This window comes from Canis lupus, chromosome 1 (genome assembly GCF_003254725.2).
Source record: "Canis lupus dingo isolate Sandy chromosome 1, ASM325472v2, whole genome shotgun sequence".
In the NCBI taxonomy this organism is placed as follows: domain Eukaryota; kingdom Metazoa; phylum Chordata; class Mammalia; order Carnivora; family Canidae; genus Canis; species Canis lupus.
Genome location: NC_064243.1, coordinates 118,110,250 through 118,134,323, shown reverse-complemented (window position 1 = coordinate 118,134,323; position 24,074 = coordinate 118,110,250). Strand labels below are relative to the sequence as shown.

The window sequence follows — 24,074 nt, the reverse complement described above, 5'->3', positions numbered from 1 at the left end:
ATGCCTCCTACCTAGAATACATAGATTTCTACTCAGTTCAGGAATTGGCTGACTCTGCAGGACCTGTGCCTATACTTTTTTTCCAGACAAGCAGAGCTAACAAGGCTTGCTTACTTTCACTTACTGTGTGGGAATGATAATAACAAGATCATCAAACATTCACTGCTCAGTATGTGGCAGATATTATTCTACCTACTTTATGTGTATAAACTCAATGAACTCAATAACAGTAGTTACTGTTATTATCCCTATTTTACAGACAATGAAACTGAGGCACAGAGAGGTTAAAGAACTTGCCCAAGGTCACGTAGCTGGTAAGTGACAGAGCCAGGATCCTACCCAGTTAGTCGGCCCTCAAGGTCACTCTCTTATCCACTGTACTCTGTAAAGGGAAGCTCTTTAGATATTCTTAGGCTGACCAAACCACTTTTTATATCTTGTCAGCTAGGAATATAAGAAAACCCTTTTATACTTAATCTTTGTCTAGTTTCAAGCATGTTCTTTGTTACCATGTGAAATCGAAATTACTAACGATTTCTATTGCAGAAAGGAATGTTTTAAATGACATAATCATGTCTGAGTTCAGTTTTAATCTATTTAGAATTTTAGCAAACTACTGTGGTGTTGAAAAAATGTGACTTATGTCCTAAAACGTCCTTTTCAGCTATGTGTTTGTGACTCTCAGGAAGCATTATAGCTTCCTGTGACTCTCAAGAAGCATAAAGCATTAAAGAATAAAGTACTTAAATTTTACAAGTCTTGGCTACAGCTAACTTCTGAGGTCTTCACAATATATATTGATTCCGCAATGCATATGAATAATGGATTCATAAATGATGAATATTTTCCCAGTGAAAACTCTTACTGAGAAAATACAGAAATTTCCTTAAATGGATTGAACATATTTTAGCCCTTCAGGCAGATAAATATGGGGGAAAGCTTTAGGAAAACATTAAGCATTAAGAAGAATTTTATGTTTAAAAAAAGAAGTAATGAAAGGGATAAATTCAGGTGCTTCTGTGCATGTTTCTGTGCATTTTAAACTTTTTATTATGGATATGTTCAGTCATACCCAACAATAGAGCAAATGATATGATAGATCTCGTATATCCATCATCCAGCTTCCAGCAGTGTTTTGTCAGGAGAAATGATCACTGCCATGAAGACAACTCCTTAAATGGATGTCACCACATTTTCTGTGTATTATTTCATGGCAAAATCCCATTCGAAAATGATAGAACTTGAATGGTATTTCAATCCCATGATATTTCCTTGACTTCAACACAGTATCTAGTTTTATTACACCAAAGATCAGCACAGGAACAAACAGATCTGTTAAGAATAAGTAAAAATCATTTTTCATCTTCTTAAGGGGTTTGTGTGTTCTCTCTGCCTGGAGAAGAACCCCACTTGACCATGGCACTTAAGTGGTCTTGTTAAAGCACTTATGATACATACAGGTTTTCACTGAAGCCTGGGGAGTATGGAGGGCAGGTGGTTCTTCATCTGAGGCTTCAATTTCAAAACTGAATGGAAACTTCAGTGTTTTGGGTATGTCTTTGATCAAGAGTGTTTTTTCATCAATATTTCAAAAGAATCTATTACCCTGCCCTCCCCACTACCTGCCACTCCCCAACTCTGCATGCGTACTCAACCATGTCCTGGAGCAGCCTGTGGGAGAACCTCCTGGCTTGTGAAAAGCAACTGCGCAGACTGCATTACCAAACAGCCCTCTTGTGTGGAATCAGAATTGCCATCACTACCCGATCAGAACTATCAACATGCAGCGAGACTGGGCTGTCAACCAATGGCTGACACTAATGCTTACCCGATATTCCATAAGGGCCCCTACATTTCCCAGCCTCTCTTGGAGTTGCATTGGTACCATGTGACTAATTCTGGTCAAAGGGTCATGAGGTGAAGTGATGTGTGTCGCATCCAGCCGGAAGCAGTCAAGAGTAGGTATGAGTTTCTTGTTTTGTACTCAGGTGACTGGGAAACAAGTTCCAGTCATGTCATAACAAGTTGAAGACAGGCTGCCAGACCCACACTGAACTGCATGCAAAAGAGAGAGAAGTCTGTTAGGTTAGGCCACTTGATTCAGGATTTGTTGCAGCAACATCACTTAACCTATCTGCCAGTCTGAGTAGTTGAGCGCAGAACATTTACGTGTGTGTTTGGAGTTCTGGGAGTCGAGATGCCCAGGTCTGACCCTGGCACTCTGTGGTCTAGAGCTGGGCATTCAGTGTCCTGGGACCATCCCCCTCATCTGTGAATTGAAGGGGCCTTTTTGGCACTGACATTACTAGATTTTGGTTAGCAGCACTTAAATACAAATTTCTAAGGAAGTGGGAACAGGAGACTAAGGGTGGCATTAAAGGTGTCCCTGGGAGACTTGTTCTTTATTATGTACCTTCTGCTGGCAAATAAGTTACATAAGGAGAAAATGGCAATGAAAGATGAAACTTTTTTTTAAAGGCAGCTTTATTGAGATACAGTTCATATACCATATGTATTTTAGTATATTCAGAGGTACGCAGCCATCCCCAGTATCTAACTTCAGAACTCTCTCATTACCCCAAAAAAGAAAGCCTGTATGTGTTAGCAGTGACACCCCATTCTACAGATCTCCTTTCTGTCTCTGGATTTGCATGTTCTAGAAATTCTATATCACTGGAATCATAAAATATGTGACTTCCTGTGTCTGGCTTCTTAGCACAATGTTTTCAAGGTTCATCCCTTTTAGTTTGTATCAATACTTCATCCCTTTACATGTATATAACATATACATATATAGTAGCTGTACACCGTCTGTTCACCAGTGGATAGACATTTGTATTGTTTGTGTTTTTTGACTAAGAATAATGCTGCTATGAACATTTATGTACAGGTTTTTGTATGGACATCTATTTTTTTCATTTCTCTTTAGTATGTACCTAGGAGTGGAATTGCCAGATCATTTGGTAACACTATATTTAACATTTTGAGGAACTGCCAAACTGTTTTTTTGAAGTGCTATCCCATTTTACAGTCCTTTGAGCAGTGTATGAGGGTCCCAGTTTCTCCACATCCTTACCAACCCTTGTTCTTATCTTTTTGTTTGAAGTGATTATTTTTGATGAAGCAGCTATATGCAAACCAAACAGTGAAGAGATTTGAATATATATTTTAGCTTGTTAAGTGATTCCTTAAGCAGTTATAATATCCGTTGGCGTGTGTATAAAAATTTCACTGTGACCATAGCACTAAAATAAAAAGTTTAATGACCAACATAATCCCCCAACTTGTTTACCTTTTAGAAAAATTATTTTTATTAAAAAAAATATGGTCCTTAATCTGAAACTACTATAACACTGTATGTTAATTATACTTGAATTAAAAAATAAATTAAAATAATACATTCCTAAAGGGAAGAAAAAGGAGCAAATGATTCACCAGTTGTAATTATTCTCCTAAAGCATCAATTTGTCTTTTTAAACTATACACTTGGGATCCCTGGGTGGCGCAGCGGTTTGAGGGGCTGTTTTAAACAGTGAAATTGCCAACAAAAAGCAAAAAAACCAAAAACAAAACAAAAAAAGTGACACTAGATAAACTGTGGAAAGGACACTGTATTTATAATCTGAGAGTTGAAATAAGAAGACAGAGCATCACTTTGTTTGACCTGAGCTAGGGGCATGGACATTGGGCACTTCAAAAATTTTTACCACTCTGCGCATGTCCAAAAATGACCACAAGAGCTTTACAAGTATTGAATTTGTGTTACAAATAAAGTTTAGCCAGTAAGCCAGTCCACAAGAAAATGTGTTTGTTAGATAAGCTTCATTCAGGCGTGAGGTATGGTGCTGTTGGCTGTGAGTTCAATGTTAATGAATTAGCAATATATATTAAATAAGATATTTTTGAAGAGAAACATACATAAAACAAGGTTATGTATTGATTGCTTGATGGAAGTGTTATGACCAGAAGCTCATAGGGATTTAACTCTGTATGTCTTCTAAGAATACTGACTCGTTATTTGTGAATTATAGTTTGTGTGGTGACCTTCTATAACATAACTGCTATAAATAATGAGGTCAGCTGTACGTGATAAATTGCTTTCCTGCTGGTATCAAGATTCTCTGTCTTTGGCTTTAGGCAATTTGATTATAATTTGAGTTTATCCTACTTGGAGTTTTGTTGAGCTTCATGGTTGTATAGATTCATATTTTTAATCAAATAGGAGAAGTTCTTGACCATTATTTCTTCACATATTCTTCTGTGCCTTTTTCTCCTCCTTATGGGAATCCCATTTTATGCCTGATTATGTCGCCCAGGTCTCTGAGGCTCTTTTCTTTTTTCTTCATTCTTTGTGCTCCTCACACTGAATGATCTCAATTTACATTCAGGTTTGCTCACTCCTGCTCAAATCTGCTGTTGACCACTTAGTGTATTTTTTATATCAGTTATATTTTTCAAGTCCAGAATTTCTCTTTGGTTCTATATTTTTAAATAAAATTCTTAGGGCACGTGAGTGGCTCAGTTGGTTAAGCATCTGCCTTCCACTCAGGTCATGATTTCAGGGTCCTGGGATTGAGTCCCACATCAGACTCCCTGCTCAGTGGAGAGTCTGCTTGTCCCTTGTCCCTCTCCCTCCACCCCTTCCCCACTGCTCATTCTCTCTCTCTCTCTCTCTCTCTCTCTCTCTCTCTAACAAATAAATTAATTAATTTTTTATCTTTTGTTAGTATTCTGTATTAGCTGAGACACCACTATCATACTTTCCTGTGGTTCTTTACATGTTACATGTTTCCATTTGTTCTTTCAACATATTTTTACAATAGCTGACTTTAAGTCTTTGTCTAGTAAGTCCAACTCCCAGAATTGTTTCTATCGTTTGTTTTCCTGTGTATGGGCCATACTTTCTTGTTTCTTTGAATGTCTTGTAAATTTTACTTGAAAACTAAGCATTTTAAATGATACAACAGAGGAACTCTGGAAAGCAGATTTTCTCCCTTCTCCAAGTGAGTTCCATGTCAGTTCAAACAGAGAAGTAGCATCTTCCAGGGAATCTATCTGGTCAAATAATGATAATTCCCTGGGAATGAAACTGAAGGAGTTCTAGCCGAGTTCTGCTCCCTCTGGTAGCTGCCTGCTTTCTGGTTTTCACTGCAAATACTGCTGTTAGTTTGTAAGGCTATAGCAGAGCTAGAAAACTGGGAATGGAACTAGGTCAAATTAAAATGCTGGAAAGCTCACTGTTCTTACCCAAATGCAGCTGTTTTTCTTGAATAAACATTCCCCAATTTGTTGCAAGCTGCTAATTTCCAGAGTTTGGAAAAAGTTGATTCTGACCATTTTTACCAGTTGTCTTATTGTTTTTATAGAGAAGAAAATTTTTAGAGGTCCTTACTCTGCCATTTTTTATGACATCATTCTCCCTGCCCCCCCTTTCCTTTTAGATTTTTATTTTCATGAATCTGTTACACTCTCTCTCTCTCTCTCTCTTTCTCTCTTTTTTTAAGATTTTATTTATTCATGAGAGACACAGGCAGAGGGAGAAGCAGGCTCCATGCAGGGAGCCCAATGTGGGACTCGATCCCGGGACTCCAGGATCATGCCCTGGGCCAAAGGCAGGCAGTAAACTGCTGAGCCACCCAGGGATCCCCTGTTGCTCTCTTCTTAATAGTGAAATTTCAGTTTGGATTAGGTCTGAATCTTAGAGTTTGCGAAAGCTTTTCATTTAAGACTTACTCACTTGCCCCAAGTTAGGCATATAAGCACATACATTTCAGAGTAGTGCAGTGCACATATTCTTGGCCCCACTGGTTTATTGTAAAGCAGTAAGACTGGCCATTTGGTAATGTCTGTGTTGCTCCCTCTTAGCCCCCAGGCCCACCCCCAGTGCCTGTCCATTTGGAGTGACAGTTTCCCTACCCAAGCTTCCTTCCATTCTGTGCTAGTTAACTCTTTGTTCCTTTAATTTTTTACTGAAGAATAACATAGGAAAGTGCACAAGTCAGTGCTTGATTTTATTACCTCCAAGTAAACATTCAGGTCATCGCCACCCTGGTGAGTCAATAGCTACCCACAATGATGCTGATCTGCCCACTAACTAGTGGGTAATTTTTCAAATGTAGCATATTAGGCCTTTGTTCATCTATTCTAAGTAGGTATTTTTGGAAGCCAGTAGTATATATGTTTTCCTATTTCTCTTTTTTCATTGATACATAATACACATGCTATAAAATTTACCATTTGGGGGCATCTGAGTGACTCAGTTGGTTAAGTGTCTCCCTTGGCTCAGGTCATGATTCTAGGGTCCCGAGGTCAAGTCCCACATCTGGCTCCCTGCTCAGCAGAAAGTGTGCTTCTCGCTCTCCCTCTGCCCCCCTCCCCCCAGCTTGCACACACACCCTCTCTCAAATAGATAAATAAAATATTTTTTTTTAGATAAATAAAATATTTTTTAAATGTTTTATCATTTCAAGTGTGAAATTCAGTGGGTTTCAGTGTATTAACAAAACTGTATGAGCATCACCACCATCTAGTTCCAGAACATCCTTATCACCCCTCAAAGAAACTCTGTGTTAATTAGCAGTCATTCCCCATTCCCTTCTTCTCAACTTCTGGCAAGCATTAATCTGCTTTTATCTGTTTTTGTGGATTTGCTTTATCTGAATGTTTCATGTCAGTGGAATCTTACATTTTATGGCCTTCTGTGTCTGGCTTCTTTCATCTACTGTATATTTTCAAGGTTCATGCACAGTATAGCATTAAGCAGTACTTCATTCCTTTTTATGGCTGAATAATATTGTATGACTATACCATATTTTGTTTATCCATTTATCAGTTGATAGACATTTGGGTTGTTTACTTTTTGGCTATTTTGCATAATATTACTATGGACAAGTTTTTCATTTATGATTTTATGTAGTTGTCATGTGCAAGTTTTTATATCAACTTATGTTTTCAATTTTCTTAGGCATATACTTAGGAGTGGAATTTTGGGATCATATGGCAATTCTCTTTTAACATTTTGAGCAGCTGCCAAACTGCTTTTCACAGTGGCTACATCATTTCACATTCCTGCCAGCAATGTATGAGAGTTCCAGTTTCTCCACGTTTGTTGCCCACACTTTGTTTTGTTTTGTTTTTATTGTAGCCATCCTAGCATGTGTGGAGTGGTTTTGATTTGTATTTTCTTGATGACCATCCATGTTGCACATCTTTTTATTTGCTAACTGGCCAGTTGTATATCTTTGGAGAAATGTCTATTCAAATCCTTTGCCCTCTTTTTTTTTTTTTTTTTTAAGATTTTATTTATTTATTCGTGGCACATAGAGAGAGAGAGAGAGGCAGAGACAAAGGCAGAGGGAGAAGCAGGCTCCATGCATGCAGGGAGCCCAATGTGGGACTCGATCCCGGGTCTCCAGGATTACACCCTAAGCCAAAGGTGGCACTAAACCACTGAGCCACTGGGGCTGCCCCCCTTTGCCCTCTTTTTTTTTTTTTTTTAATTTTTAAATAGTTCTTTTTTTTTTTTTTTATGATAGTCATACAGAGAGAGAGAGAGAGAGAGAGAGGCAGAGACACAGGCAGAGGGAGAAGCAGGCTCCATGCACTGGGAGCCTGACGTGGGATTCGATCCCGGGTCTCCAGGATCGCGCCCTGGGCCAAAGGCAGGCGCCAAACCACTGCGCCACCCAGGGATCCCTTTTTTTTTAAATTTTTATTTATTTATGATAGTAACAGAGAGAGAGAGAGAGAGGCAGAGACATAGGCAGAGGGAGAAACAGGCTCCATGCTCCGGGAGCCCGATGTGGGATTTGATCCCGGGTCTCCAGGATCGCGCCCTGGGCCAAAGGCAGGTGCCAAACCGCTGCGCCACCCAGGGATCCCCCTTTGCCCTCTTTTAATTAGGTTCTTTTTCAAAATATTTATTTATTTATTTGTTTGTTTATTTATTTATTTATTTATTTATTTATGAGGGAGAGAGAGTGCAAGGGGCAGGGATAGAGAGAGAAGAAGAGAATCTCAGGCAGACTCCTGCTGAGTATGGAACCTGCGTGGGGCTCAATCCCATGACCATGAGATCTGACCTGAGCCAAAGGCAGATGCCAAACTAACTGAGCCACCCTGACACCCCAAAACATTTTTAATTTTGATGAAGTTCAGCTTACCTACTTTTTTTTGTTGGTGGTAGATAATGGAAAGAAAGAAAACCTAGTTATCAATAAGTAGGCCAAACTATATTTAGTGATCATGTGGTTTGAAGTTTAATTTAGAACAAATATAACACTCAGTAAAATAGAACTCTTGTTATGTTTGGGAGAACAAATAGTTCAGACAAATGTGAACCCCGATGTTAGCTATGTGAGAAGAATCCCACTACTCCACTGTTGAAGGTATCAGAAACTAAAGCCAGAGATATCCAGATGTTGCTATTGGAACCAATCCAGAGCCAGGGGTTCTATAGGAGCTACCCCAGGGGGTAAGACCTAGCACACCCTGCCAAGCTTCTCTTTGAACATCCAGAGGGGAGCTGGGTAGGGTGAGAAGAATCCTGTCTACAGACCTCTCTTCAGCCACTCACTACTCCAGGCTCTGTCTGTGCACTGCACTTTGGCCCATCTGGGAATCCTGAGTAGACCCCAAGCCATGCTGCTTCCAGGCCTTGTTGTGGTGGTGGTCCCTTGACCTGGTGAGCCCCACATATCCCTTTTGGGCTTGTCAAAACCTGTCCTACGCTCAAGGTTTAGGTCAAAGGAACATTTCCTTTATTATCGCCTTCCTGATTTCTCCCTCTCTTTTCCAGTCTCCCTTAAAGTTTTGGGAGTGCTGTAGTTGTTGACACCCCTCCCCATGATCTGGGTACTCTCCTGATCCTCTTGCAGATTTATGAACTCTTTGAGGAAGAATCAAGGGTATGTCAAACACAAACACAAGTCCAGGCCCCATTAACCTCAGCTGTGGAGTGGTTGGTGTGGAATCAAACTATTTGCCCTATTGTACTATTTGTACAACATGAGGAATTTTCTAGTAGTCGTCATGTTGTAGTTGAACTCTCAGTGTCGCACCTGCTTTGGTAAGGTTATATATGATTTCCTATTCACTTAAACCCACCTTTATGTATTGTAGCATTTCAGGAGTTAATGTTTCGGAATTACTCATCGTCCTGTAACTTTCCTAACTTTATCTTATTTTCCCCCTCACAGGAAATGACTTAGAGGCCTTACAAATACATCTGTGCATTCTTGCTTCAGACTTTACAATTGAGGGCCAACCCAGTCTGGAAGCACCTCTTATTACTGTTACAAGGAAACTGCTACCTCAGCAAACAGAAGGGAAGGAGGAGAAGACTTGTAATAACAAATGCCATTTTTAAAAAAAACACTTGTTTTCAGAAAATATTAAAGGAAATTTGGAAATTTTTCCCATTGAGAAGAAGCTTTGCAGGTGAATGGATTTGGCAGGCGGGCTCTGTCAAAATTCTGAAGCGGTTTGCTCTTCCTTCCTAAGGACTTAGTGTGAAGTAACTGTACTGCTTTTTAAATTGCTGTTGATCAGCTTGTGGGTTTTTGGGTTCTAATTTTTCTGGTATATTGAAGATACATTATATTACATTATATTACATTTTTTAAAGTTAAGTTATTTTTCTGCCATTGTAAATACAAGTATCAAAATATTCTTGCAAAGCAATTATAGGTAAACATTTTTCTCGGCAAGCATATCTTTTTATTAAGAGAGTGGAATGCTAACAGTTCTTATACAGCATTTTGGACACACTTGTATTTTTTGTCAGCAGTCCTGTCTACACTGAAAATACTAATTATACATACTTGTTCTCACATCTACGTTGGATCACATGGTCACCTGCCTCCTGGAAATGCCTTTTTCAAAACTTAGATTTGCAGAACTCCGCTATTTTTATACCTAGCTACAGCTTGGGGGAAAAAAAAAGGAATCAGAACCCTGCCCTCTGCTCAGTCACTGGGACAGTTCTCCCTCCCGCATGTATTGCTGCAGTGCCCAGGACAGTAAAATGGACTACAAGCGGCGCTTCCTGCTTGGCGGGTCCAAGCAGAAAGTGCAGCAGCACCAGCAGTACCCGATGCCTGAGCTGGGCCGAGCACTGAGTGCTCCCCTGGCGTCGACGGCCACCGCTGCCCCTCTGGGCAGCCTGACTGCTGCAGGCAGCTGCCACCATGCCATGCCCCACTCCACTCCCATCGCTGACATCCAGCAGGGCATCTCCAAGTACCTGGATGCCCTCAACGTCTTCTGCCGTGCCAGTACCTTCCTCACAGATCTCTTCAGCACTGTGTTCAGGAACTCTCACTACTCCAAGGCCGCCATGCAGCTTAAAGATGTACAGGAGCATGTCATGGAAGCAGCTAGTCGGCTGACTTCCGCCATAAAGCCCGAGATCGCCAAGATGCTGATGGAACTTAGTGCTGGGGCCGCAAACTTTACAGATCAGAAGGAATTCAGCCTCCAGGACATTGAGGTAGAGTATCTTCTGTGTCGTACTTGGGTGGGAAAATGTGTTCCAGGGGTAAGTGAGAATGTCCCATTAGTGTTTCCCAAATTATCACAATGGTGATCGTCATCTTCTTTCTGTTGATACCTTGTCCTTGTAAAAAAATTTGCACATGCCAGGTTCTGAATTGCTTTCATTTCCAATTAAGTAGGTTAATAGACTGTGAAACAAACAAATCAGCCTGTATTTTATGTTCTTTAAATTTTGAAGTTGAAACTTAATTTCCAGGGATCCCTGGGTGGCGCAGTGGTTTAGCGCCTGCCTTTGGCCCAGGGCGCGATCCTGGAGACCCGGGATCGAGTCCCACGTCAGTCTCCCGGTGCATGGAGCCTGCTTCTCCCTCTGCCTATGTCTCTGCCTCTCTCTCTCTCTGTGTGACTATCATAAATAAATAAAAAAAATTTAAAAAAAAAAAAAAAAAAAAAAAAAAGAAACTTAATTTCCAAATAACATCCTGTTAAAAGTACCTAGTCGGGGCTGAAATTTCTAAATTTCTAAATTTAATTTTTTTTAAATTTTTATTTATTTATGATAGTCACAGAGAGAGAGAGAGAGGCAGAGACATAGGCAGAGGGAGAAGCAGGCTCCATGCACCGGGAGCCCCACGTGGGATTCGATCCCGGGTCTCCAGGATCGCGCCCTGGGCCAAAGGCAGGCGCCAAACCGCTGCGCCACCCAGGGATCCCCTCTAAATTTCTAAATATTTGTGAATTGTCATTATATAGAACCATTGGTTTAATGTAGGAAGTTCACACATGTTTACAGGATAAATCATTTTTCCAGTTCTACATTCGTAGTTGTTTACATTTGGATGTGTGTTTGATTCTTATGGTTAAACATTTCTTAGGAGCTTTGATAATCAAAATGAAATGTCCTCCCTCTTTCAGGGTTCTAGATTAGAATGTAAGATTAGAATACAAATTTTGGGGGCACCTGGGTGGCTCAGCCAGTTGAGCATCTGCCTTTGGCTTAGGTCGTGATCCTGGGGTCCTGCAATCAAGGCCCACATCAAGCTCCCTGCTAATAAGCTTCTCCCTCTACCTCTTCCTCTGCTTGTACTTTGTCTCTCAAATAAATAAATAAATAAATAAATAAATAAATAAATAAATAAATAAACTTAAAAAAAAAAAAAAGAATACAAATTTCCTTCAGAATAAAGGTGACTTTTTTCCTTCCTTCATTTAGGAAATCATTTATTCAACTGATCTCCTACCAGATTAGTGTCACTAATTATTACAACTGCTAAATTTTAAAAATTATTGTTATCTGCTTGGAGAGTTCTTCTGAGTTTGATGTCTCAAGTCCTTTATATTTTAGTAGCACATCAGAGATTAGGTTCCTGGATGCTAGGAGAGAGAATGTCCCTTTCACCCTGGGGCTGAATTTGATGTTGGGAAATCATATCTTCAAGCCAACCCTGAAGGTTGGGGTAGCTAACCAAGCTAATTTATACTTGTGTGGATTTTGAAAAAAGGGTAGGCTATTAAGGGATATGACTAATTTTTATTGTGTTTAAAAGTGATTTTTAGACATTTCCAAAAGAGTTTAGAACTATATTTGAGGGACATCTGGCTGGCTCAGTCAGTAGAGCATGTAACTCTCAATCCAAGGTCATGAGTTGAGGCCCCGTGTTGGACATGGAGCCTGTTAAACCAAAAGAGAGAGAGAGAGAGAGAGAGAGAGAGAACTGTACTTGAAAAGACAGTATTATTGGTATAAATTGGGGGTCATCAATTTTATTTTTTGTACAGAACAAATAGTAAATTCTAGGAATCATGGACCACGTGTGGTCTCTGTCACATCATCTTTTTTTTTAAATAACCCTTTAAAAATGTAAAAACCAGTCTTAACTTGCAGACCTATCTGTTGAACTGGATTTGGCCCATTGACTGTAGTTTGTTGAGTCTGCTGATATAAATGTATAATGGTCTCCTTGGGTCATTCTCTATATATATTTTTTAAGATTGTATTTTTTTATTTATTCATGAGAGACACACAGAGAGAGAGGCAGAGACACAGGCAGAGGGAGAAACAGGCTCCATGCAGGGAGCCCAATGTGGGACTCGATCCCAGGACCCTGGGATCACACCCTGAACTGAAGGCAGATGCTCAACCACTGAGCCACCAGGCCTCCCAAGGGTTATTCTATTTTGAATCTGTCCCAGGTATATTTTACATTTCTGATTATTTCTATGATTACATCTTATATTCAGGGAAATTACCATTTTGAAGTGTTTTTAAAATGGCTTCTGATAGTTTAAAGTATTTTTTTGAGTAACGTGTAAAGCATACATAAAGCATTTTTTGGGAATATATGCTTTTCTTTTTTTTTTTTTTTTTTTTTTTTTTTTTTTTTTTTTTTTTTTTTTTTTTTTTTTTTTGGAATATATGCTTTTCAAAAGAAATTCAAAGAGTGAAACAGAACGGGATGTTTGTTTGAAAATAAACGGGATATTTATTTATATGAATAAATAAATAGAATCTTAAAAAGAAAAAGAAAAAAAAAAACTAAGGCCAAACGCTTTTATTTATTTTTAAAAAGATTTTATTTATTTTTTCATGAGAGACAGAGAGAGAGGCAGAAACACAGGCAGAGGGAGAAGCAAACTCCCTGCAGGAAGCCCGATGCGGGACTCCATCCCAGGACCCCGGGGTCACAACCTGCGCTGAAGGCAGATGCTCGACCATGGAGCCACCATGTGCCCCCAAATGCTTCTATTTTAACCTGAACATCATCGAACCCTTTTTCAGGCTGTGCTTCCAGGTGCTGGAGGAGCCAGAGCTAGACACGCATGGCCAGTGCCCTTGCCCCCACATCAGAACCACTAGAGCAGGATGAACCCACCCTGAGGACTAGGGGTTTAGGAGGCCACTGGGCTGAAGCTGTACCTCTCTTGGCCCTTCTGCTTCCTTGAGGCCAGCATGAACCACTTGAACTGAGAAGGAGAAATATTTCTAATTGTTGTGGTTTGGAATTTTGACTTGGCTTTCCCCATTGAAATGCAATTGGGATAGCTGGAATACTACCATGTTTTTGTACATACTAGGCTAAACAGGCTTTGGAGGCTAGACTCGAAAGTGCTATTGATGGGTTTTAGAATGTATGGGTGTATTCTAAGTTTCAAACAGCTGACTTATGAGTAAATCCTAAAATGTAGTTGCCAAGTGCAGGCCTACAGACTTTTAACATTTTGCCTTTTCCACAGAGCAGTATTTGTGGTTTCTAGAACTTATGTACTGCCATAGGCCATTAAGGATGTCATGCTCAGAATGTTCACCAATTCAGATGGAATGGCTGGGCATTTGGGTTTTTTCCTGTTAGTGTTTTTAGGGTTTTACCAGAAAGGCCGGGAGAGACTCTAACATTCATCCTTGAGGCCTAACAATGCTGAACTTGACGAGCTAGCTGTGGACCTCTGCTGAGAAGCTTAGTCCCGGACTGTGAGGGAGGAAAACTCTGAACTCAGTGTTCAAATGCTTGACCACCCCCCACTTTTTAAAAATTTTATTTATTTAAGAGAAAGAGAAAAGAGAGCATGAGTAGAGGGGAGGGGTGAGGGTGGGGGTGGAAGGAGAAACAGACTCCCAGTCGAGCAAGGATCCCAGGACTCTGGGATCATGACCTGAGCCTAGGACAGCCACTTAACCGACTGAGTCTCCCAGGCGTCCCTCAAATGCTTGGCCATTTTAAACCTAAGAGAAAGCACCAATCCCACTGTCTTCTCCCTAAACGGTTCTCAGAGATGCCTCTCATGTTCCCTTACTTACTGTCAGGTTTGGGATATGCTCATTGATCCTGGTGCCTATGTCTAGAACTCCATTTACTTTGTGCTCTGGGGCAAGCAGGGTGTACATGGGTCCTATCCCATCTGTACTGGTCAGTGACTTGCCCCTTACCCTGGTGCTTCAGCCCTCACAGTCTCACTGTTAAAAACTCACTGTCAGAGAGGTGAGCTGTGACCATGGTGTTTCATTAGGTAACGGGAGCCTGTGACACTGTTATGGGACATGGAGTCAGAAGACCTAGACTTAGAAAATGACTGCTGCTTACTGTCCGCACAGCCTTGAGCAAATCTTCCAATATCAAAAAGAAAAAAAAAAAAGAAAAAAATCTCCCAATATCTCTAAGCCCCATTTTGCCCATCTATAAAGTGGAATTACCAGGGTGCCTGGTTGTCTCAGTTGGAAGAGCATGATTCTTGATCTCAGGGGTGTCGGTAGAGACCTGCTATCTGTCTTTTCTCTTTGAATCTGTGAGCATCTCCACTGGTGATTCTTCAGATTGTGTTAATTCCAGTATTCCTGTAAAGTGCCAGGCTAGCTAAAATGAGTGGTTAATTTCTCTTTGATTTTATCTACCTCAATACTCTTTGTTTGTAGAAATCTGTTATCCTTTACAATTAAACCATGTAGTTCATAGGAAAGCAGTATAGAGGGCCGCCCAGGTGGCTCAGCTGTTTATTGCCTCCTTCAGCCCAGGGCATGATCCTGGAGACCCAGGATCGAGTCCCACATCAGGCTCCCTGCATGGGGCCTGCTTCTCCCTCTGCCTGTGCCTCTGCCTCTTTCTCTCTCTTTCTGATCTCTCATGAATAAATAAATAAAATCTTTAGAAAAAAAATAATAAAGCAGTATAAATAGTCCTGTAAAATGGTTTTCTATTTATTAGAAACTTATAAATGTCCACCTCTTTTTACAAGGATCTGTCACTTGTCTTAAATTCTTTTTCAGCACAAATGTAAGAGAATCAAATTGACTTGTGATTCATGCCTTTGTTCCACAGATATTTATTGTACACTTTATTTGTACCAGGTACTGTTCCAGGTGCAAAGGATACAGTAGTGAACAAGATAGAAATTCCTCCTTTCAGGTAGATAAAAGAGGACTGCAATCTTAGATAAGAGGGTTAGAAAAGGCATCACTAAGGTGACATTTGAGTTGTTAGAAAGCAAAATTCAACTGAGTATATTTTAAAGATTTTATTGGCTTTATTCAGCTATTCATGAGTCTGGCAGCATCTCATCTAGCAGATAGAAAGGAGCTCCAAAGAGCTATACAGAATAAAAGGCTTTTATAGGCAGAAGGGAGTCAGGAAAGAAAGTTTCAAACATAGTGGATTGGCTCGGGCAAGGCCACCTTCCTCTAGGAAGGGGTCCCTCAGGTGGATTACCTCACTAGGTAATCACCTAATCAGATGATTCCAGATTGACAGGTTATAGGTATCATTTCTGGGAGAGGCTGAAATTGCAGTCAGGCTAAGTATTAAGTCTTGGTTTGCTGAGGTGGGTCAGAATCTATCTGGGGCTCCTTGTTTCTTTTTTTGAATAAAGACTTGAAGGAAGTGAAGGGATAAGCCCTGTTGATAACTAGAAACAGAGGATTCTGGGCAGAGGCAACAGCTACTGCAAAGTTTCTGAGGCAGGAGGAACCTGAGTGTTTGGAGAGTGGTGAGGACCTATTGTGGCTGAAACAGCAAAAGAGAGAGAACTGGGCATGAGGTCAGAAAGGTCATGAGGTCAGCTTTTGAAGGGAAGGTAGAGGGAGGGCAGCAGGACAGGATCCTTGTGCAGTGAGTGAGCAGTGTTGTCACTTCCCTGGCTTCCTTCACCCCTTGACTGCTCCAGGGCTCTGGTTTCACAGTGGGGCCTCAGTGTTGGGAGGGTGTGGCCCTCTGGGCAGGTGCTGTGCATTCCAGAAGCCCAGGGCAGCTGTACGGATCCCAGGAGTTATAGTTCTTTAAGGGGACTATATTTTATGTCTTCTGGCAATTTTATTGGCTTTCCAGGTATCACCACCTTGTAAAGGGGCAGGCATACTTTAAATCAAATCTTTATGTAATTGAACTTTGGCTTTCAGTTTGATGCATTGATAAATGTCTTTCGTGTACTGTGTTATTGCCCATGTATCTGAAATAATTCATTTGTGAGCTGACTGATGCTTAAGAACCTTAATTCAGGTATATTAACATTTATTTTGGGTAGATATATGCCAAAAATATTGTAGAGTAACAGTAATGGAAAATATTAGGGACTGGTTTCAAAATATGATTTTCATTAACCTGAAAGGAATAAAAATTGCCTGTTGGTTTGTTTTGTTTTGTTTTGCCTAAAGGTAAAATTCAATGTTACTTCTTTCTTTTCTTTCTGTTTTGACTAGTAGATCTTCCATAATAGACTGTGGAGTAAATGTTTCATAACTGAATGTGCCAAATGAAAATCCGCATTGCTGTGGAAACTGAAGCTCACTTCATAAAAAGCTTATATAGTTCTAGTTTCTAGGCGGTTGCTAATTTCTAGCCACTCTTTTTGGCTTATTCTTTTATTGAGGTGCCTCTTCTATTATCTAAATGTCTTCAGATTTTAGCCTTTAGAAGAACCTATAATTAGTTTAAGCAGTTGGAATTTGAGTGATTTTGTAAACTTCATTGTGGAACAACAAGATTTACTGTGTGCCAAGCCCATTCTATGTGGGTGGAAGCCACCAGGGCCAGAGGGCATCTGCCACTCCAGAGGCACTGGATCCTTTGATTTTGATTGGCCAAGACACACTGTGCAACCAACTCATTATTCTGAAAATTGCTAATTAAAAGAAAAATAAGGAATTAAGCAAATTTCTCGCTTTTCCAGTACAGCTATTTTTCAGGGTAACCAAATAGCCATAATAGATGGGGGATGTTTCTTCTATTTAGAAGAATCTCAGTATTCTTGTATGTAGAATGGATGATATAATTAGGAAAGTCACTATCTTGCACACATAATGAATTAACTGACTCAGGCAAGTGGTCAACAATGGAGGATAAAACCAGTTGGTAAAAGGTCATCAGAGAACTTCATAAGGGAAAGATCAGGCTTTTCCCACCCAAATCCATTGGTCTACCTCAACATCACTGAAAATGAGACAACCAGTTATTTGATCATGAATCCTAAGAACCACACAGTACCCCCATAGTATATGCTTGCCCTTCTCCATCCCCAGAGTGGGAAGGGACCTGAAATAATCTCATCAATCTTCTTGAATGAATTTCCGGTCTACATAAAATATGGGATGTATTAGAAGCAAATTATATAACTGGGTCTTTGGTTGATTGAGATTTTCTTCAAAACATTCCAGCAAAAAAAAAAAAAAAAAAAAAAAGGTGATGTTGAAGAGAAGGGTGAAAAAAACATGGCAAAATGTTGGTGATTATTGGAGCTTTTTTATGAGTATATAAGGATTTGTTACAATCTCCTTTTGTGTTTGTTTGGACATTTTCCAAGTTAAAGGGAGAGAGAAACTTACATTAGGAGTAGTGTATCAGGAATACTCCATAAATGATTTCATTCCGTGGAGGATTTGTGCATATGAAGTGGTCTTGTAACAGAAAGGGGAGTGTTTAGGAAGACTCTTCTGTTTTTGGTCCACTCATGGAATAGTCCACTTCTGGCACTTCTGATCACCAAATGCCAGGTAGTTCTGGATCAGTTTTAACACTATTTTCCTGAAGTTAGCATCAGACCCCACAGTTTAATGGCTCAGTCCTACAGGAATGTCCTCCTCCCTTCAGACTCCAATCACAAGTGCTAGGTGTTGTTACCCCTGCTGTAAAGTAGAGGTTCTCATGACCCCCACCTGGGTTCAATTAATTTGCTAGAGCAGCTCACAGAACTCTGAAAAACATTTTACATACTGAATATAAAAGAATGTAACATAAACTCAGGTATGGTTTAGAGAGGCTTGGTGTGAATAACAAAACACTTTATCTCTCTTATCAGAGAAAATTCCAAGGGTTTTAGGAGCTATGTGCCAGGAACCTTGGAAGAAGACCAACATATATATTTCTTGCTATAAATCATAATTTTGCAAGGAGTATTATTGAGTAAGTTGCAGTGATGAAATAAATGCAGGTACTCTTCAGAAAAATGAAGAAAATAAAAGTGAATCAAGGAAGAAAATGAGAATAGAGGACCCTCCCACCCCAGGCAGGACCCCTACAGCGGGTAGGAGTCAAGGTGTACTCCTAATTTTGGTGACTAAAATGGCAATGTTTAGGAGAAGATTTAGGAGGAGAAGATTAAAAATGTCACAGTTGCTGAAAAGGTTGAGTGAACGTAAGGGAAATATAAGGTTTGGTGGGAGAATTACAAAAGAGTTCGTGGAGTATAATTTTACATAGAACTAGCTTTCCTGAATTATTCTTTATTCTAAGTGTTTATGGTTACTAGTGGTCAGCTTGTGAGATCTCACAGGATTGGAGAGCAGTCTGTTTGAGCAGCCTCCTTCATCTTTATAAATCAGGATTCTAAGTGTGTGTAAGATGACATTCACCTACAGTCCTCTGAGACCAGCATAGACAGGGTATGTGTCCTCTGCCCCTCCGCACCTCTGGCCAGGGTGGTCTTCCTGCAGAGGGGCTTGTTTGCTGTATCTGTTCCTCCATGAGACTGCGTTTCCTGGCCTTCGAGCTAATGCTGATGTGTCCAGAGCCAGGAAAGTAGAAATAGCCTGATGTGAAAGAACCCCGTGAGTCCTTGCTCATTCCAGGACCCTCGCTGCTGCCGCCCACCCTCCTGGAAAAAATACACAGGAGCTAGCTGCAAGATGGCAGAGATGAGTGAGGATAGTCCAAAGTGCTCTGCGACTTGTGGGCGAGACACACAAATGTGTAGACTGGGACATGAGGTGTGATGCTGTGGGCGGGGGGGATGCAGGTGGAAAATAGCCTCAAGCCTGACTGTCGGTTGCTTCAGTGTTCTCCTGCTCCACTCAGTCTGACAAGACCCCCTCACCCCAGAACTTCCTACCCAGCCTGGAAGCGGTTAGGGCAGGGAGCCAGGTAGGCCCTGGTAAGAATTTAGGTTTTATACAGAATGAAATGGGACTTTTCTAAGGGAGGAGGTTGAACAAGAAGCTGATATGATTGGATTTGTTTTTTAAAAATTATGGCTACAAGTGATGGAAACCAAACTCAAAATAGTTGAATGACAATAAAAGCAAAAAGTCACTAATAAAAAAAAAAAAAAAGTCACTAATAGTTACACATGCCGGGCTCTGTTCTGAGACTCTGCACATTACCTCACTGAACACTGTTAATAACCTTATGAGTTGGTATTGTTTATATTTCTATTTTGTGGATGAGGAGACTGAGTTGTGGAGAGGTTAAGCCACTTATCCAAAGTCTCCTTGGCAGATCTAGATTTTAGAACCAGGCTTTAGACTCATTCTGACTCTGGAGTGCAGACTCTTGACTGTAGCACTGAATGGCCTCTCAGCCAAACAATGTATTGACCTAGGAAGCTGAAGAAAATAAGCTCTTTGGGCATAGCTGGATTCAGGGGCTCAAACTGTACCCAAAAGACTCAGCTTTGTCTCTTCTCTCTGCCTTCAGGAATGTTCCCTTGTTTCTAGGCAGACTCTCCATGCCTGAGCCCCCAGCAACTCAGAAGAAGTACCTGTGCTTTCCCTGAGGTTCTGATAGAACTCCAGAACTAAGTCTGGTTGGCTTGGCTTGGGTCACTTTGCCTGTCCTTGGACACTGTGATCAGAGAGGTTAAGCTGACACACTGATTGGCCAGGCTTGACTATATGCCTACCACTCCCCCTCCCCACCCCAGGCTGAGGTGCACACAGAGTCAGCTTCACCCATGCTGAGTGCAGGTAGAGGGGCTCCTGGAGGGGCTGCCTCCAGAGGAGGCTACACCCAGATGAGAGCTAGAGGGAGTTAGAGGATGAGAAACACAGTTATAACCTTACATAAGCAGTGCTAAATTGTTTTGTTTTTCAGGATTTTAGTCATTATGTTTTTCTGTGAAGCCTTCTGTTATATCAGTAAAATTCCATAGTCTGCTTCCTAATGACCATGTATATTCTCAAAATTCTTAAGTAATTTATATTTCAGTAGCTCTAATGAATGAAATAGTATTTTAAAGGTTTTTTTCTATAATATGGAAACCCCATTGATTTATGTCTCCTTGCACGTGACTGAATTCAGTGATTCTAATGTTTCAGTTTACTTGGGGTTTTTGGCATATGTGGTTATGGCATCTGCATGTTTCTTCCCTTCCACTAGTTATGTATCTTGTTGTGTTGACCATAATTTATTTTAAGATTTATTTATTTATTTGAGAGAGAGAGAAAGAAAACTTTTGCAAGCTGGAGGAGGGGCAGAGAGAGAAGGAGAAGGAGAGAAGACTCCCTGCTCAGCGCAGAATGGGGATCCCAGCATGGGTAGGGCTCCATCTCAGGACTGAGATCATGACCTGAGCTGAAATCGAGTACGGACCACTCAACAGACTAAGCCAACCAGGTGCCCCAGCCATAAATTTTAATATATAAAATAATCAGCTTTAAGAGTGAGCATCCCCTGAGACGCCTGGGTGGCTCAGCGGTTGAGCATCTGCCTTTGGCTCGGGGCATGATCCTGGGGTCCCGGGATCGAGTCCCACATCAGGTTCCCTGCAGGGAGCCTGCTTCTCCCTCTGCCTGTGTCTCTGCCTCTCTCTCTCTCTTTCTCTCTCTCTGTGTCTCTCATGAATAAATAAATAAAATCTTAAAAAAAAAAAAAAAAGATTGAGCATCCTTGTTTTGGTCCTCATTGTAATGAGAATGTTTTGGATATATTACTGTCGAGTATTGATTTAATTTAGTTTTTCTTATACATGGTGCATACTTATGGTAAAAAAAATTCGAACATTTCTGAATAGCATAAGTCTCTTCCAAAAATAGTGATTCTTCTTTCCAATTCTACGCCAGTCCCAGATATAACTAATATTGTCTTCTGTATCTATGCAGATGGCAGCAAATAAATCTGCACACTGAAACATATAAGGAAATTATTCCTTTACACATGTCTCTAAACAGCATACCCATTAATTACAATAGAGGTTCTTAGTTTGAAAGAATAAGCATACAGTTCCAAGCCATAACAAATGTTATACCTGACTGTTCATCCATGGATGAGTGTGTTGCTCACAGGAAAGCCTTGTGTAGTGTCTAGACTTCCTTTCTCCACAATAGTTGTGATCTCCCCTATGTCTATTAGTGATGTCACTCTCAAAATAATCTCAAAGTTTGTAGTGGGTGTCTGTGGGTTGGCTGCAGAAGAGCCATCCAGGGAAAGTAAGCAGGAAAAGTTTTTTGGGGAAGAATCAGATGTCATTTGTATTTTTGATATCCTGCCCTCAGCCCTGTAGTCACCATGCTGCTCCTGGCTTGGCCTGGCACTTAAAAAAAAATAAAAATAAAAATTATGTATTAGAGCATGAGCAGGGGAAGAGGCAGAGGGAGAAGAAAAGAGAGAGAATCCTCAAGCAGATTCCACACTGAGTGTAGGGCCCAACATGAGGCTTGATCCCAGGACCCCAAGATTATGACCTGAGCTGAAATCAAGAGTTGGACACTCAACCGACTGAGCCAGGTGCCCCTTGGCTTGGCACTTTTATGTGGAGGGTAGCAACTGCTTTCTTCCCTTCTTTCAACAAATACATGAGAGGGATTATCTACTGTGTCCCAGGCACTGAGAATGCAACCAAGAGCAAAACAAAGACCTACTCTCATCCAGCTTAGCTCCTGGGTGGGAAAGTAGACAAAAAAAAAAAAAAAAAAAATTTTAATAGCACATACAAATGGAATGTCAGGTAGTGGGGAGTGCTGCAAAGAGAAATGAAGACAGATTGAGGGGGGCAGAGAGAGGTAAAGGAAAGGCCGAGGTTGGGACATTTGAGCAAAGACTGTCAGAGCGACAACCATACAATTCCAGGGGGAAGGATGCTCCAGATAGGGTAGTGGTTCATTCACCAGTGGGTCAGGATGGGCTCTCACTCAGAGGACACTTGGCAATGTCTAGAAGTATTTTCAATTGTCATAAAAATGACATCTCCCTTTTTTTTCCATGCTAGGGATGGGGTAAGAGGAGTTTCACTCATTGAGAAGAACTTGAGTGTTACCCCAAAGGGCCCAGAATGGTTTAAGGAGCAGGTTTGAACTTGCATACAAAGGAGTCGGAGTTTTACTAACTCACTGTATATTCTGGGGACAAATTTTTGCCATCTTTTAAGACCTTAGTCTCCTTCTCTGCTTCTGACCAGTATCCCATCCTTCCTATCCCACACATATACACCCATGATGGGATGGTGTTTCTGTAGGAAGTATGGAATATCAGGTAACCAGACTCAGGCCCCAGATCCCGAAAGGACATAAGTTTGCAGGAGCACAAAGCTCTTTGATTTATCTGATTATAAATTCAAATTTATTTGGAGAAGGCAGAATGTTGGTATTTCTTTCCTTACAGCCTGTCAGGTTGTATTTCATTCTTGCAGCAGAGCAGAAGTGTGGGTATTCAAAAGCTCCCCTCTGGTGCCACATTCACACTCTTCTGCAGCCCTTGGTCTCTCAGAAGTCACCCTAAGAGGAAGGGATTTCCCTCTTCTTTTTGGTTTAAAAGAAAAAAAAAAAACAGTAAAGATTTGAAAATGTATTCAAAACAGTATGATCTGAGAGGTTGTGGTTACTGCAGTTCCAACCAGTACTGCTCACATCTCACAAGTAAAGACCAGCAGTGCTGCTGACAACACACGGACAACATGCAGCACTGCATGGGACAGCCCCCCTACAACAGTGAAGTCTCTGGCTCCCAATGTTAACAGTGTTGATGTTGAGAAACCCTGAGGTAGTGGGAACTGACTTGTGGAAGGCTTGAGGCAGGAGCTGTGCTCAGAATTTTTGAGGAACAGCAAAAAAGCAGGGCGACTGAACTCAGATAAGGATAGGAAAAAAGTTCAGAGAGTAGTCAGGGGCCAGATCACACAGGATATTTGTAGGACAGAATGAGGACTAGGGATTTTCTTCTGATCGCAGTGGAAAGCCATTGGAAGATTTTGAGCAGGGGAGTGCAATAATCTGATTTCTGTTTTACAATAATCTGTTTCCTGTGTGGAAAATAGATTCTAGGGAAGAGAGGAGATGCCATTAATCGTCTCCCAAAAGCCAATCTCCCCTTCTTCCTTAGCAACACAACTCTGGGTTTGTTTGTGTTATGTTTTCAGGCATATTGTGCCTGGAAAAGAGACCATATTTCAGCCTTCCTTATACCTGGGAGTGACTTGAATAAGTTCTGGTCTGTGAAGATGTAACTAGAGATTTGGGATGAGTCTATGGCTCCAGTTTGCTTCTGTCGAGAACGCAGGCAAATGGCTGACCATCATTTAGCCATTTAGACCTATAAGACAATTAAAGAATGTGGGCCTTGTTTGAGGATGCAGAGCAGAAAGATGGGAGCTGGGTTCTTTGTGATACCCAGGAGTCCCCATCCCAGCTCTGGACTGCCTAACCCTAGGTTTATTTTTACCTTAGAAAGAAGAAAGAAGTAAACATTACTTTTGCTTAAGCCATTGCATTTGCTGTTGTTGTGGTTAGATAGACCTAATCCTAATTGAATGGAAGAGGAAGATCAGTTAAGAGGTTATTATAGTAATTAATCCAAGTAAGAGATGATTGTAGCTTGAATGTTAGCAGAGGAGGTGACTGGAAGCAGTTGTACTTGTTTTTAAGTGTACAGCTCAGAGGCATTAGGTACATT

At 40.8% G+C, this 24,074-nt stretch overlaps 1 protein-coding gene across 5 annotated transcripts in view; it reads left to right on the top strand.

The window, feature by feature from the left end:
* GARRE1 (granule associated Rac and RHOG effector 1) overlaps nucleotides 1-24,074 on the top strand; it is a 77,219-nt gene that overhangs the window by 18,593 nt on the left and 34,552 nt on the right. For 3 of the 5 annotated variants that reach the window (XM_035706465.2, XM_035706464.2, XM_035706470.2), the window contains exons 2-3: nucleotides 260-314; nucleotides 9,198-10,489. In XM_035706465.2, the coding sequence (XP_035562358.1) occupies nucleotides 9,995-10,489 (495 nt within the window). In that variant the 5' untranslated portion in view covers nucleotides 260-314; nucleotides 9,198-9,994. The remainder of the gene's footprint in view (nucleotides 1-259; nucleotides 315-9,197; nucleotides 10,490-24,074) is intronic. The other 2 variants (XM_025425180.3, XM_025425181.3) reach the window with 1 other exon arrangement.